This window comes from Nothoprocta perdicaria, unplaced genomic scaffold, assembly GCF_003342845.1.
Source record: "Nothoprocta perdicaria isolate Ctin4 unplaced genomic scaffold, notPer1 scaffold_213, whole genome shotgun sequence".
NCBI lineage: Eukaryota > Metazoa > Chordata > Aves > Tinamiformes > Tinamidae > Nothoprocta > Nothoprocta perdicaria.
In genome coordinates, this window is record NW_020455350.1 from 589,136 (window position 1) to 605,583 (window position 16,448).

At 40.9% G+C, this 16,448-nt stretch overlaps 1 protein-coding gene across 4 annotated transcripts in view; it reads right to left on the bottom strand.

Moving 5' to 3' along the window:
* RGS6 (regulator of G protein signaling 6) overlaps positions 1–10,116 on the bottom strand; it is a 193,882-nt gene extending 183,766 nt beyond the window's left edge. For 3 of the 4 annotated variants that reach the window (XM_026038574.1, XM_026038572.1, XM_026038573.1), the window contains exon 1: positions 10,021–10,114. In XM_026038574.1, the coding sequence (XP_025894359.1) occupies positions 10,021–10,104 (84 nt within the window). In that variant the 5' untranslated portion in view covers positions 10,105–10,114. Of the gene's footprint in view, positions 1–10,020 lie in introns of all 4 variants that reach the window. The other variant, XM_026038575.1, reaches the window with a different exon arrangement.
* Positions 10,117–16,448: the final 6,332 nt, after the last annotated feature.

Sequence of the window (16,448 nt, forward strand, 5' to 3'; positions counted from 1 at the left end):
GAGACATTCTGGGTCCCTAATCCCTCCTCCTCCTCCTCCTCTAACATTGCTGACCAGCTGGCACAAAGCCATTTCCAACAGCCCTGCAAACTGATGCCTAATTTTTTATTTTTTTTTAAACACTTTTGGGATTCAAAAGTGACTTGTAAGCCTAGAATCTGTAAAGGAAGAGAAAGAGGTTGCTTCAATCTCCCTGAATTAACCAGTTTCCTTAAGGGCTTTTCTTGCCCTGTCCCTCGCAATACCATAAGTATGCAAAAGATGAGAAATGTAAGACATTAGGGAGAAAATGAAAAATGAGAGTTTGTTGCTGCACATTGTTGTAGTTCACCTGGAATGAAGCCTCTCAGCTGCTTGTCCTTGGAAACCCTGGGGGCATCTCAGCAACCTGATGCATTTCAATTTTTTTTTTTTTTTTTTTTTTTTTTTTTTTTTTTTTTATGGTCATTGGGTCTTTTCTGGGTACTTTAAGTGAAAGTACCTCACTCGGATCAGATCAGGGAAAGGTGGCAGTGTCCACCAGAGACTGTATCTCCCAGCACATGTCTGCATCTCCCTCGCCTTTCCCTCGGGTCCAGCACTTGAATCCAGTGCAAATGAAGCAACAGGGACACAAATGGCCCTCAGCCTTCAGTTCATCTCCACCAGCTTCACACTGTAAGAACCATCAAGTGAAAGGCTTGGGAAAAGAAAAAAAGGAGAAAGATGAAGAAGCTCCAAAATTCATTATTAGCACAGTGCTTCTGTTTGCCTGCTTTTGCATCTAGGTGGTGATTCAGAGCTCCATGGTATGGCCAAATGTTTCTCCAACAAATCAAGGTTATGCAATTAAGAGATGACAGCAGCAGACTCAAATTAGAGTTTGCAGCCTGACTGGAGTCAGATACTTTTAGACTACCAAAGAATTATTTTAAGTACTTCTAAATGCCTCCTAAAAATGCTACCAGCAAATGCTGTTTTGTCAAGTCACACTGAGTATTAACCCTGTCCCCAAAACTTATCACTTTTCTACTACCAGTCTTTCCACCTACTTCTGGAACATTTATCTTCAATCCTCCTTTTTCTTTCCATCTCTTACCAAAGATTAGGCACACCCAGTTATCCAAAATGATCAGCTTAGCAAAAAGATGACAAAACACTCACCCTAACCACAACTTTTTTTTTGTGCATTATAACTTCACACAAGTCTGTGCAAATTTGAAGCAAGGTCTTCTTTTAAAGTCTCAAACAGATCGCAAGTGGAAAGAAGATATCATAGTCTTAAAGACAAGACGGACAGTATCAACACTTTGAACATCTTATTTAGCATTGAAGAAAACTGAAGGCTCTTTCATAAATGGAGAAAGGAAACATGTTTTACATTCAATATATTAAGTCTTCATGGCCAAGAGGAGCCTTTTTTTAAAAAACCTATCAAAGTAGGTCACCTTTCCTTGTTACAGGACAGAGGAAAAAGCACTTAGGCTTCTTGTTTCTGAACAAGAGAAGCTTTTACATTATAAAAAATGTGGAGGCTTAGCGCCACAGCTTTTGCACCAATGCCCTCCCAGATACAAGCTCAGAACTAGACTCTCTTCAGTCAGAAACAGTCACAGTGATGCCATTACTGTAGCAGAAAAAAATATAATTAACACAGTCCCAGTTAATATTAAGAGTCCAAGGGGGAACAGCAAGAGACAAGAAACCACTGCTGCCCTGGTATACAAGGCATTTTGAGGAAGGTACTGAATGAGACAATTCGTACGTTGCTACAAGTCCACCTTTAACAAAGTTTTCTGGCTTTAGCCAAAGGGAAAGACACCTAAGTGAAACCTCCTCCCTGGCTGAGGAACACCAGCAACAACAGCTCCTGCAGGCCCCCTCACACCAACAAGAGCTTTTACGGACCCAGAGCTTATTAATGCATTTACTGCAAAGTAGAAGGTGAATAGCTGCAAAACAGTAACAAAAAAATCAGAGAACAAAGTTTGTAATGTGCAATGGCCACCATGACCATTTTATCAAAGGCAGTAGCAGCAGAATGAAGGAGCCATTCTGCAGCACAAAATACTCAGAAGACTGGGGAAAAACACAGTGTCATCGAGAGTTTAAACACAACCCTTTTCTTTGACTTATAGGAGACATTAAATGAATATCTTTTTTTGCTACAATATGTGGAGCTTTTGAGCTAAAATAGCCTCAAATTTGACAACAAGAACTTTTTTTGTGAAGCAGACCCATGCACTTCAGCATCTGGCTAATGGGTTAGTTTTCTTTTTCTTCACTTCTCAACTTCAGAGAGACACCAAGAGAAGAGATATATGACAACAGCAATGAAGCAATAAATAAATAAAAGTGCCTGCTTCCCTTTGAACATGGTATGACAGCTTCTCATGAGAAGAAAAAGAGTGCTTCAAAATGTCTTGGGAAGCAAAACATGAGTTTTTAAATGGCACTTGATTTGCATATTTTCATGGTCCTGCACATGTAATTCTATTTATTGAAACCAATCCTCCCACTCAAGCTTCATCTCAGAGCCTTATGAAAGAAGTTCATAATCCTCTGAAGAGATATTTTATTAATCAGGAGTGATGAAGGGTTTAGTTGAAGCCCTACTACAAAAACATAGTGGGTTTTGAGCCCATTCCATCCACTCATCTAAATTCTTTCCTCTTCCATCTGACTACTAAGGCTCAGAAGTACCTTTGAAACAGGGAGAAGTTGCCTGCTGCAATGAATTGGGCTCTCCCTGGTCAGATGTGCCAGAAATTGCCAGAAATTAGGGTGTTTCACAAGCAGCAAGAGCATCACCAGCAAAGTAGGTGCCCACAGCAGGAGCCCCGCTGCAACTCCTGCAGTAAGTTAAATGCTGCACCGAATCCAAGCACTCCTTCCATGCCTGGGATAGCAGCACATGGCAGGTCTGCACAGGCTTCCCCCCAAAGTCCGGTTCTCCAGACACACCCAAAGCTGCTGCACTGACCCCGATCTGAGCAGGTTAATTCCTGACCTTAGGACTCCAGTCACATTCAGTCACTGACATCTCTCCCATCCGTTCCGGCACTTGATCTGTTGCTGCAAGCAGTTCAGGCTGGCTACCCTACACGAAGTAACCACTTCATAATGCCACATACAGTTGGCCAGCAGAATCAGCATTTTAAACCCTATGGGAAGCACCACCATTTCTCTCACCATTAGGTACAACCTAATATTGTGGTTTTTTTGCATTCTGAAAAAGAATGACCATCTCCAGTGACAAGACTAAAACATAAAAGGAAAATGATGATTAAGTATTCTCAAATAAAGCAATTTGAGGGTTTTTAATCTTTAACTGCATATGCTATGCACTTACAGTCTATACCTGTTGCAACACAAAGAGCATGTGCTAGAGATGGAACAACAACATATTCTGTTACATACTTTGCCAGTAGTCAAATAAGTCCCTTGAACAAGCATTTTTTCTCCTATTTATCACGTAGAGGGAAAAAAATAGGGAAGTACCAGCAACTGAAGCCCTTCAGAACTATGTGGGAAACAGACTATTTAGGAGGAATTCCACCTTGTTTGGAAGTACAGGATTCTGCCTTCCAGTTTCCAAAATTCTACAGGAATGTTTGCTTGAAATGTTCCTTCAAACTGTAATAGTTATCAAACTGATAATACACCCATATGTATTTATTGTGTTTGCATACATGTGTATACACATTCATACTTGACAACATACACATCCGTACTTTACAAATGGCTTATAAATGGAAGCTTCCTGCTATAGCTCGTTTCCCTTGTAGACACTTACCATAAAAATTGATATTGTTTCTTCCTAATCTATTCTATATTTCATTTCCCTACAAAGATAATAAAATAATTAACAAGACTTCAGTTAGTGTTTACACTGAAGCAAAGTAACAGAAACTTTTGCATTCTATCACACTTCAACACATGGCATAGGGAAGAAATGTGTTTCAGAGGGATTAATAAACCAAGGCTATGTGGGAGAGAAAGCTAACAGATAACTCCCCAAAAGAGCCAAAATCATTCCACACAATACACATCCTCTGCTCCTACCCAGCCCCAGCCAAGTTCACAACTTCAGGGGATTAGGTGTCAAAACACTGTATTTATATGTTAATATTCTGTTGATGTCCACTAGGGCTTTATCATTGTGCCGCTCATGGATCTTGTTTACATCATTCACCATTTGCTTATTAATAAACCAAGAAGCCACTTCATTCCTGATCCGATTCTAACCACGTGAGCTACACAGTTTGTCCACATGCAAGAATAGCAATGGAAATAGTAAGGATTTAGAATGCCCCAGGAGAGGGAGAAATGCGAAGAACGAGCTGTGGGTAGAAGAGTAAGAGCCCAAAAACCAGAAAAGGATAAAAAGGAGAGATATGTGCCTATCTGTCACAACTATCACCACCAAAACCTAGAAGTTGAGCATTGCAGCATGTCACTAGCACAAGCATCATCTTTACCTACATGGTCAACCCACATCCTGTCCTGCACAGTGAACAACCCGAGCAATAGATCCAAGCCACGGCATGTAGCACCATCAGGTACAGACAAGGTACTTTTAGATATCATCTGATATCTTAAAATTCCAAAATACCTAAAAAATGACAAGACTGACTAAATTATTTAAAGTTCTGGTAGAAAAGTGCTGCCAGGAATGTCATGCCCCAGCAGTAGGAAGGGCACTGAATTGCACAGGAGCCCCTGCATTGTGGCCCATCCACAAACCCCTCCACAAGCCAGGCTGCTGCAGGTCCCTTTTCATCTCCAGAAACTCCAGAAACTGCTGCAAAACAGGGGCCAGTAACAAGCTTTAAACAGAGCCTTCTGAACTCTACAGTTTCTCCAAAGCTCTTCTCTATTTTTCCCCCCTTTAGCTGAGCAATCCCATGGTTAAAAATGCTTTAGGCAGAAGGAGAACACCCAGATTCAGCATTCAGTCCAGAACAACTTGCAAGAGTAAATCAACAAGCAACTGAAAATATTCCAAAGCTGCAGCTTGAAACGCTGAGAACTACAAATAAATAAAGAACAACCTGGGAAAGATACGGAGGTGAGGGGCAACTTTTTCCCCTCCAAGTGTGAGACACTATATAAGTGCTACCACTTGAATAGCATAATCTTACCCTCTAGCTGAACTCTCCCTTTTTATCTCCCTGTTCTAAAATTGCACTGGCTGCTTTGCTAAAAATACCCTTTGAAGTTGTCATAGTTGTTGGTCCTGGCTCGTCTTTTTTCCTGCCTCTGAGAGCAGCTTCAGGAATGGATCACTGCAATTAGGCTCCGGTGGCTCCACAAGACAATTTATTCTTTTAGTTACAGAAAGGAATACGCAAAAATGAGCAGAGAGGAGAGAACGCAAAACACTCGCCTGAATATGGAGAAAGCTACAAAAAAAGTCAGCGACTTGCTGAAATTGCTAACTCCAAAGGGGTGCAGCACACTGGAGTTACACTAAGACTTCCCCCCCCCCCAAGAGTAGAAATATTTGTGTGCAAAATGCCAGCAATAATTAGACTGTGCATTCACTGCTTGAATGGGAAGATTAAGGCAGGCAAGATCCTGTATTAGACCAGTCAGCGCAGCTAGGAAAACACAGAGGATTCTTTGTTCCTCCTAGTTACCTCAAACATAAGAGTTATTTGAGGGTCTACCTACCATGTTTTGAACATTTTTCTGTTTGCAATTTTGCACACCACCTGCTGAGCTGAAACTTTAACTTGAGCTCAAGTCTTCACTCTTGAAAGTAAAGACAAGTATCTTCAAATTTGTCTTCTTTGAGGAAGACAAATATTGAAAAGAACCACAAACTGCGAAGTGTCTGAGAGCCCTCACTGGAGGTTTTCTGCCTCCACCTGATTCTCAAAACTGGGCTCTGCCTCCTGTTCATCAGCTTTACTCATGTGCAGAGATGGAAATCAGCCTGAGAAGTCTTCCAAGTATTAACTTCCAGTGATTCTACACAAGTGTCCTAGATCATTAATCCTTAATAATTTACATCTAACAGCTGCAGAATCCATGGCCCTCAGCTTTACCCCCAAATTCCCCTGACAACCACAGCAAGGTCAGTGGCACTGGCTGCTCAAGAGCACCTACCCAAGCCCCACTTCAGCTTTACAACTTGCCAGCACATGCAAAGGTGCTTGCAGGCATTTTAGAGGTACCCATCCAAGGGATCCTGACAAAACCAAAAAAAATATAAAGCTAGAAAGGCCTCCTGGCTCCCTACATCCAATTTCTACTTCTGCAAGAAGCACATCATACATAACACTAAAACCAGGCCGTTTCATTGGCAGTACTACCAGGTTCTCCCATTTCTTCCCCCAGCACTAGTTCAGACTCCGCTTCACAACACTCTAGGTATCTGCCATGAGCTGAAGCCCACGGAGTTTCCCATAGATGAAAAGCTCCTAATGCATCTCTGGGGGCTTCTTTGGCAACAGCCTGTGGTATTTAACAAGCAAACAAGGCTGCTGAAAACACCACAGCTAGCAGACAATCTGGATTTCCCTGAAAGCGTCTTGTGGCAGCTGCAGTAATTGTACAAAGTTTAACAGTAATTGACTTTTGAAATTAGATTTTCTTGTTTGAAAGACTTGGAATGAACCACCATAAAAATGCAGAAATTAACTCACAAACTGCTGACCAAAAGAACAGATCAGGCTGGTAAAATTTAGCTGCAGAGATGAAAACAGAGGACTGCTGCCCAAGGAAGAACCCTTGGCTGGTTCTAGCCACTTCCAGCAGCAACTTCTGCCAACTCTTCTCTAGCCAACTCTTCTCTTGTTAAAGTCCCCAGATAATCCTAAAAAATACTTCCTTATTGGTATTTTCAGCCTTTATTTAGTAAAACCCTAAATATTATCTTTTTCTTCCATTTTAATGACATGACAGTTTTCCAGTCTTCTCTAAGATTTGATTTGCAGAATAAGTCATATAAGTCTGTGTTACTTGCTGGTGCCAGAAGGTATCAACAAACAGTTCCTCTTCTGAGGCAGAAGGTGAACTTTGAAAGCCTGAATTATCAGGACCACGAGCCAAGGGCCCCTAGGACACAAGAAACGGCATGGGGAAGCCACAAAGGCCATCAGCAGCAGCTGGGTTTCAAGGGAGAGTGCCAGGCATTTAAAAACCAAATGATATTTCTGCTACTGTCTGTTTGAAACGCATTTTTCTCTTCTCCCCTCACTTATTCATGTTCCACAGTGCCCAAACAGAAGTGAAGACTGAGATGTTGCTCCTTCCACACAAGCCCTTGGGCATGGGCACCATCTGCTTGCTTCAAAGCAGTTGCATAGGATGTGACTACCTGATAGCCAGATGTCAAGGCATCCATTATAGCCAGTGGAAGCCTATAGTCCATATATTTCATGCAGGTTAGAGCACCGTGAACCCGGCCACATACAAGATTCAGCAAATCCCACCCTAAACATTACTGCTCCAAGGAGTGCACCCACACCAACTAATTCACATGTTGGCACCTGAAATCAGGCAATTCCCGTCATGTCTTGACAAACAAGAACCTCTTCTCTTTGACTGCAGCTGCTTTTCCAAGTGAGTAATCCAACTTTAAATCTGATTTGAAACTGTTGATCTTCCAGAACGGTAGGACAACACTGAGCATTTTGGACTCTAAAATAATATGCCTCACAATTTGATAAATGCTCCCAAATGGTTAGTCCCAAAGGTGGAAGAACCTAGGGCACATCTCCTTGAGTCCCACTACTGCAGCAAAGCAGTTGGGATAAGTGAGCTTGCAGGAGCCCAGAAAACATCACATGTTAATTGAAGTGACAATAAATGTTTTTTGTTCTGCACGGCCAAAATCCATTCTGCAGAACTAAGTATGCAAGGCAAGCGAGCAGTCCCCCACTAAGCTTTTTCCATAAAAGGCAGATGGCTCCAAAAGGAGATTCAGCCTCACCTAAGACTTCACCTGTTCTTCAGATGCATCCCTCTTATGAGAGATTATAAAGAATCTCAAAGTACTCGTTTGTGGTATTACTGCCTTCTTGACTCACAAACCCCATAAATTTTAAGTCTCAGTAGACAAAGTGCGCCCAACCTGAAGCTGTTTGTACAGAGCCTTCACCCACCGCCCTCCATGGTGCCCCCCAATGCCCACAAACATGATGACTATGAAACAACAGAAAGGCCAAGGCTTGCAGCAGGAGCTACTTGCAGCAGTTCTGCTACTGAACCCTGTTCTCCTGTTTTTTCCTGCCTTGGGAACCATGAACTGCATGTCGTGATTCTTACTGGAAGGACAGAGGGAGAAAAAACCTCTTTTCTTTTACTGTGAAACAACACCAACTCAAACTGTAGGGTATGCTGACAGATTGCTGTTTTGCACTGCAGGGAGGCCAGTGCAGTGTTTCCCTCCTTCATTACTGGCAATCAAGTCATTTGAAAGAAATGAGATGCTGAACTAAATGCTGATTTGAAGACAGCAGATATCATCAGAAGAATATTCTTGTCTCAGATTTTACATATGACTTTTCAGCTTCAATACACATAATAACTGATAGATAATATAGAGCCTTTACTGTTTAGTTATATGTCAATCACTAATTGAAATCAACTGACGGAAAGAGAGCTAGTATTAAGCCCTCATAAAAGCAACAAACAGAACTGACAGACATGCATTGTTATAGAAATTCCAGTATCCCTGAACAATGCATTGGTCATGCTATTCTAAAATGGTACGTATTCTTACGCATTACTGTATTAAGGATTGCCAACACTGACATCCAAGGAAAACCAGGGTGGCGAGATGAATCAAATGACATTAGCACGTTCCCCATCACTCCTGCAAAACTCACAAGGCCTATTCTAATGTGATAATAATGAAACAGCAACAGGCAAAGTAATGAAAAAATCCTCAAATACAAGTGTCATGTGAACAAACAGCAAGGCATCATCACATAGAAGGTAAGGTTTCCAGAAATGGATAAGCATTCGCTGTAGAACCACAGCTTTAATACCCCAGTTCTAGATGGGCCAACCAGAAACTTAACTCCCAAATCCGCTTCAATCTGCTGATATTGGACCTCTCAGGGACTAGGGTCTAAAAACGTAGGCCTAACCTAGGAGTACTCCCTCTAAACTACCAGCCAAGGTACGTTTGTAACACATTCAAAACCAACAAGCCTACATGTCACCCAGAAAGTTTTACCATGTTAACAGTTCCAACTAAATCAAATATGGAACAATTAAACAAAAATCAAAAAGTAACACTTGGCTGTATACAACATCTCAATTATTTTCTCAGCACATGAAAATCACCATAATTGGAATCATGCACAAACAGTATCACATTTTACACGTTAACACATTTCAGTTATTTATATATTTTGTAAGCTGTAAAAATGGCTAAAAATAAAATTTAGCCGATATTTCACTACATAAGAAAACCCGATTTGAGCTAACATTATAGCTGTCAGTAGAAAAAACAGAATGGTAACTTACAGGAGCTGTGCAATTTCCATACACCTCCTCATCAGAACTATAGTGCACTACCTACCCTAGGGTAAAACAATGCCTTAGCAAATGGGTTAAAAGATTCCACTACTACTAGCGAAGCACTCCAGAATGCAACATTATCATGGTGTAAGGTTCTCTTATTTTAATTCAAACAAAATGGCAAGTAACAACCTGCAAAGAGACAACGCTTTACACTTAATGTGGTAAAGTCTGAAAATTGTGTACAATTATTGTAGTCAGTCTTAAACTTGTAATGCAACTTTTTCTTAGTTACCTTTCAAATGTCCACAATAATATATAAATTTCAAGTTATACCTTCCTAGTCTGACATCAGATATTTTAACAGGCTTAAATGTTTCCACTGAACAAAAAATACTTGCAAATCCTCAAGTGCTATAGAATAAAATTTCTACCTTCCTGAAAAAATATTTCAACTATCCTTTCAGGCAGACTAAGAGATACCTTTGACTTCCACAGGAGCAAGAGATCACAAAGCGAAGACAAAAACAGTAGCAGATTTTCTTTAATACCAACTCCTACCTTTCTGTAGACAATCATATTTGGAGAACTCTCCTCTGGATCAGCACTTTCCACATTGCTTTCATCACTGGATGCTTGAGCCATGTTCACCTCTTGCTGTTCAACCTGCAAGAATAGGAACAGAAAAGTGTCACTCCAGGCTGCAGATGACTATGGCAAGGCACAGCTTACTTGAACATAAAAAAAGATATATGAAGGAAGCCACACTCCAGACTTGAGCTGATGCAGAGTTTTATTGCATATATTCAAATGACACCTCAATATTTGTCTGACCATAAAATGCTTTGATCTCACTTCTCTAAAGCATGACTCTTTCCTCACTATAAGGCACAAATGGTTCAGACCTTTGTGCTAGACAAGGAAAGGAAAATCCTTTAACACTGAACCTCAATGAAACTGGTCAGTGCAACAGGCTGTCATGCACATTGCCATCCGTACCAAAAGCAGATAGCAGCCTACTCTGAAACAGGAGCATGGATGCAGGTTCCTGCTGACCACCATTTTCTACAGGGAGGGGGTGACCAGAGAGCAGGACAAGTGAGGAAGAACCACGAGCAGTCAGGGAAAAAGGAATTGGAAGGGGAGATTTTTTGGCTCCTGAGGGTCAGTGCAGAGCTGGCACAGCTGGTTCCTGCAGCTGCTTAAGCTCTTTAGAGCAAAGCATTTTGAATGATTTAAGCCAATGTGCATTTTCACAACACTTCTGAGTCACTACATGTCAAACCAGGAGAGTATTTCAAGACACCTTTCAGCTTTACACACAGAAAAATCACATTCACCTCAAGATACAACACTTCAGATTTCAATTTCCCTTAACAAATACAACACTAATGTTTAAGCAACGGCCCCTTAAGGAAGAAATCTCCAACGTCTTGTGAAGAAGCCCTCTGCAGCATCACACAACTGTGCTACACGCTCAGTGTATGACATTCGCTTTGACTGTTCACATTTGCAGTTTGTTCTGTTGCTGTTATGCTGCAGGAGCAATCCTGAAGTACCAGGAAAGATCAAGTGAGTTTGCAGAACGCATCCTGGAGCTTTTCATCTCCTCCAGCATGACAGGACTAAAACATCTTGTACCACGTACAAGAGCAGCTTTCACGCAGCTTACAGTGACATCAAGGGAGCCACAAACTGCCTCCAAAGAGTCACAAAAGGTTATTAATAAAAACGAACCTGTTGTCAGAAGACAAACCTGGGACAGCACCTTCAGCCCAGACTGCCCACAAGGCCTGGGCACAGGTCCAAGGCCCACCCAGAAGGGCCTCACTGAGGCCTTCTCAGGGCTCCAGCAGTTCCTAAAATCGCTTTTATTTCTTCTCAGACAGCTTGTTTTATGCACGAAGTCTCTCCCTCATGCTAGTAACTGGACTTTAAGAAATCTGTTATTTTGTGTGACGTTCTGTTCAGTTCTTCCCATGCAAATCAAACAATTTCTGTGAACTGAAAAATTAGTGTCCTTCCTAGGTTGCCCTGCCGGCTTGAGTAGCAACCAAGATGTTATTACAGAAGATCTCAGTTTACTTGTATATGAACTATTCCAGCTTGCAACTGTTTTATTTCAAAGAACCCTAAATTCTTTAGATGTAAGATACAGAAGCCCAACTGATAGTAATTTGGGGAGCATCATAAAGTCCATGCTTGATAATTCACCATGCTTTCAAAATGTATGCTGCCAAACAAATAATGAACTTGGACATTGCATATAATCATTTTAAGTATCTACCAATTGCAGCGGTTGTGCTCTTTAAACAGAACTATTTTCCTTGGTTTCTGTAAAATAACAAAAAAACTGGATGTTCAAATGCCCAGTGCTCAAGTAGTAGCAGAATACTGTGATATTTCTGGCATCTAGGGTCAATAAAGATCAGATGTTGAGTACACTACATAGTGGAGGCAACAACAGGAAGGGAAATAAAGCCTTGGCAGGAATTTAACTTGGCATCCGTGTACTCTTTTGGTGCATGCAGTGTTTATTTTTCCCATCCATATAGTCACCTATCTCCTACTGTATATTTTACAGGAGCAGAATTAAAGATAGGAGGACCAAAAGAATAAATAACAGCACATAGGCTGCTCATTTCTACCCTGCCTATCTTCAGCCAGCCAACAGAGGTGATGGCTCTTCCTGAAGTATCTTAGGCCATATCATGATGAGTGGGACTGTTTCCCTACAGTCCCAAGGAAGCATCTGTCCTTAACTCAAACATCAAGAGCAAATCTGGCAATCTTCTACATAGAAGAATTGAGTCTCTCCTGAACAGACCAGATCTGTTCTTTCCAGCTGATCACTTGCTCAGCCTTAACTATCATCCCAGGCAGAGCAAGAATCCATTCCCCATTCTTCCTGTAGGAATTTTAACTTTTTTGCTCTATTACAGAGTGTAGTGGAAACAAAAATCAACCTTACACATCACCGTACAGGTAAAAAAACAACTCTGAAAGTCTTCCCTCCAAGCCTTTTTACATAAAAGTCTCATGATGCATTAACCTGCAAAGAATCCATCCCATTCTGAGGCAGCCTCCTTATTTGTGTGGGCTGAGAAGGGTGAAAACAGGCATTTTCCTGAAACTTTAACTTCTAAAATTTTAAAGTACACATGCCCACGCCTAAGTTAAGAACCTGACCAATTATTACCTAAACAATCCTGTCAGCTCCTTAGAGCTGCAGGCAGTTTGGCACATTATCAGGGGCTAGCACATACCAGAATGCATCCACACAGCAGCAATCAACATAAAGTACAACTTAAAAAATGAAACCCGTGGTCCCTGAATTTCAGTCGTCAGTTAAAAAGACGCTCTTTTCCTATGGCTACTTTTCTGACAGTAACCCTGCTTGCAATAAATCAAGCCCTTCTACAGCAAAAATGATTAAAAATACAACTACTTGCTCTGTTTTCTTACACAGCGTCACATACGAGCAGAAAACAATCTTCAACATTTTACGGATAAGATGCCTATAAAGTCTTAAACTAGATCTTCCAGAAAAATACTGACACAGGTGCTAAAAAGAGAGGGAATATTTAATTCTTGCTTACAAGTCGTTCCACTCTTTCCCAAGAAATAAATTCACACTACACTGGCTAGGCAGCTATTGACAAAAATGCACCAAATCACCAGCAAGTTTTATTCCCTGCAAATCTGGATCAAGGTTTCTCAAACTCCTCCCTCCAAAAAAAGAAGATGCAGAGAGATATAGCTCCCACGCGTTACAACATGACCAGGGAACTCCTTAGTATTGGCCATTCCAGCTTATTTTTTTAAAAAAGCTTCAAGAAAAGTTGATCATTCATAGCTCACCTTTTTAAAATACCTCATGTCAAAATTCAGTAACAAAAGCTCACAGACATCCTTGACATTCTCTTGCATATGTTCTTATGCTTTTTCATACAGAAATACATATTTAATCACTATATAGATGCATATTCAGTCACAACAGCTAAGTTGTATATTAATGGCTTACCCATTACATTCTAAAATGCCTTGACTGCTGTACAAAAGGCCTACCATAAACAAACCTGCTGCAAGAAAATTTCAAATGCACAAAACTCCACACGTTTCATAGCAATTCTCACTTAAGGCTCCTTACAAAATCGGCTTTGGAGATAATATATGGGGGCAAAAAAGCAAAATTCAGAAAAACTCTGCAAAACAATCTTTTGAAAATACCACTTATGCTTAATAAACCAGTGCAGGGTGATATTTGGATTCTAATCTTGCACTTTAAGTAACTTGTAAAATTAATATGCACAGCTGAAAACACTGACCATTTAGGTTAAAAACAGAAAGTTTGTCCAAATAAGCACAAATTTAAGCCCAGAAAACAGATCCTACACAAACCCCCATGTATTAGCCAGCACTGTTCAGCTGAGATAGAATTTGGGGTGATAATAAATGGAAATTATCTTTGTCCTACATAATATATTTCAAGAATAGCTTAGCATTGACACATAGTATCAAGGTCAAAACACAAGACACTAGGAGCTTTAGTACACAAGCTCAGAGTCAAAAAACTCTAAGTTTCATTACATTAAGGTAGAGCTGGCTTTATTCTAATTAGTAACCCCCCATAAACTACACGGAAATGTGGCAATCAGAGGACCCTCAGGCCTGACCTGGGCTACAGAGGCTGGTTTTCACTGGTATGGATTAGACAGAGCATTGTTGAACTGCTCTCTACTCTGCTTTCCAGAGGAATTCCCTAAACCTGTACAACTCCTGAAATGACTCCCCAGACAGGGGCCAATCGTGACCCAATACAGCCTGGGGGGATCAGACAACTGGTGTGGAGGTAAGAGCTTGGCCATCTCATCCAGTACCCTCAAATGCAAGGAGAAACACACTGCTGAGCACTGCACTCCACAAAATGAGCACATTGCCCTCCTGGGCCAAGTGTTTAGCAGGATGCAAGTGCTAACTGGGGACCACATTGCAATTGGCAGTGATGGAGCTCCAGGCAAGGGTATAGGTGAAGCATATGGTTCCTGAAGCACATGGAAATCCTTCCAATGACTGTTTTTGGTCATTGAGTTAAAAATGAAGTTATTTTGAATATATTTTCCCAGATTATTCCTGGACCTTCTGGCTCTCCTTGCAAGCTGCACATGCTGAACGTTGCTGCACTGTCAACATATTCTCCGCCGCTGTTTATAAGGAGCAAAGTATAAACATTTCCTGCAAGTGCACTTAATATTAGATTTTTTGCCAAATGACCTCCACTTTGTTCATGAGAAAGCACTTTCATTTTAGACTAGGAAAACTCATTGATTCTCAAGGAATCCATTCCTTCTATTTCTGATGCACCAGCTCGCAAAAAGCTCCATGATTAAGTACCAGCAGCTCAGTCACCTTCCTGACCATACCATGGGGCAGGAGGAAAGAAGCAGCATGGATGGAAGCATGGAAATAGCAGAGACTTTTGTCTTATTGCATCCGAGCATCTTACCCCTAGTATCCTAGCCATTCCTCCAGCAGTCTCCCAATAGGTCTCCCAAACTCCAACACACTGGGAGCCAGGTCATGCAATGCATAACCTCAACATTCAGTTGGGCTGCAAGACAATCTCGCATCTTGTAAGACTACAACTGTAAAAACAGGCATAAGGATCAAATTCAAATTCAAAAGAGATTCATTCACATGTGATGGACTAAGACAACACTGCTAGCCACGAACCCCACAGCCTCTGACCACCTCCTAAAGGGATCCTCTGTATAGCCTAGAGCTCTTTCTATCTACCTCTGTGATACACGTGGCAGCGTTCACCTTGTCGCTAGCAGTGACTTCTAAGGACATTAGAACTGGAAAAACAGTTCCTGGGAAATACAGTCAGGAAATCAAGGAAACAAGGTAACTCTTCCAGCATCTTCACCAGCTAGGTCCCAGGATCCTTGACCCCTAACTAATAAAAAGAAAAATTTTTAAAGTAAGGCTTATATGAGAAACATGCACTACAAGCTTTCTCTTCTGCCCCCCAAGGTGGGCTAGATGTATTGCTGACTTAAAGGCAGCTTTTCCCACTTTATATTACTTGACAGCAATAAGCAAGGACAGCAAGCAAATCCATAGAAAAAAAATGGAATGGAAGAGGATGGTAGCGAATATTGATACCCTAAATGCTTAACAAGGCAGATTTTTCTCTTTATGAAATCAATTTTTAGAATGGGCATTTATGTGCCAAATTTACTTTTGGCATAATGGGTTAGAATGATGCTATAGGAAGAAATTGGCTGCAGTGTATTTAGTCATCTTCCCAAGGATGCAGAACAAACAGCAAGAGCTCTCAGCAAGACTCTGTGCCAGAGTATTACCAGGGATAACTAAAGAGAATGTAATAGCAAAGATATGCTGAATTTTTTACTGAGATAAATGTCAGTGCTATATGATTTCAGAAATGCAAAGATATAGATGTAACCCTGCCTTCAATTTCATCTGTACTGGTAATATCAAACTACAGCAGCATTTATGGAGCGCTATCTGTCTGCAAGGAGCAGCTGCAAAGGAGAAAGCTGAAGTTTTATTTTATTGTTTTGCAACAATGCCAACTTACTGGCCCAAATCATTCCCCGTGGAAAATGAGATGAGTAACTGCACTGAGGATATACAGCCTGACTGATATAATTCCAATCCTCCCTCCTCTTTGAAAAACCACCTTCCTTGGATCAGTCAAGGAGTTCTAAGAGCTTCCTGCTCAGTAAGCTGGTTCATCAAATATACCGACTAAAAAACACAGATTTTCTCAAGCCTTCTGGGCCACTAAAATATTAATTGCAAAGGTAACAAGCTAATTTCAATTGATGGAATATAGTTTCTATTCAATACTATTACTCATACCTTAAGAACAGGTGAAAATTGATTAAAAAGAATTAAAAAAGGAACAGACTACAGGATGCTCTAATATGAGCTGAAAAGAATATCAAAATAGGAAAATA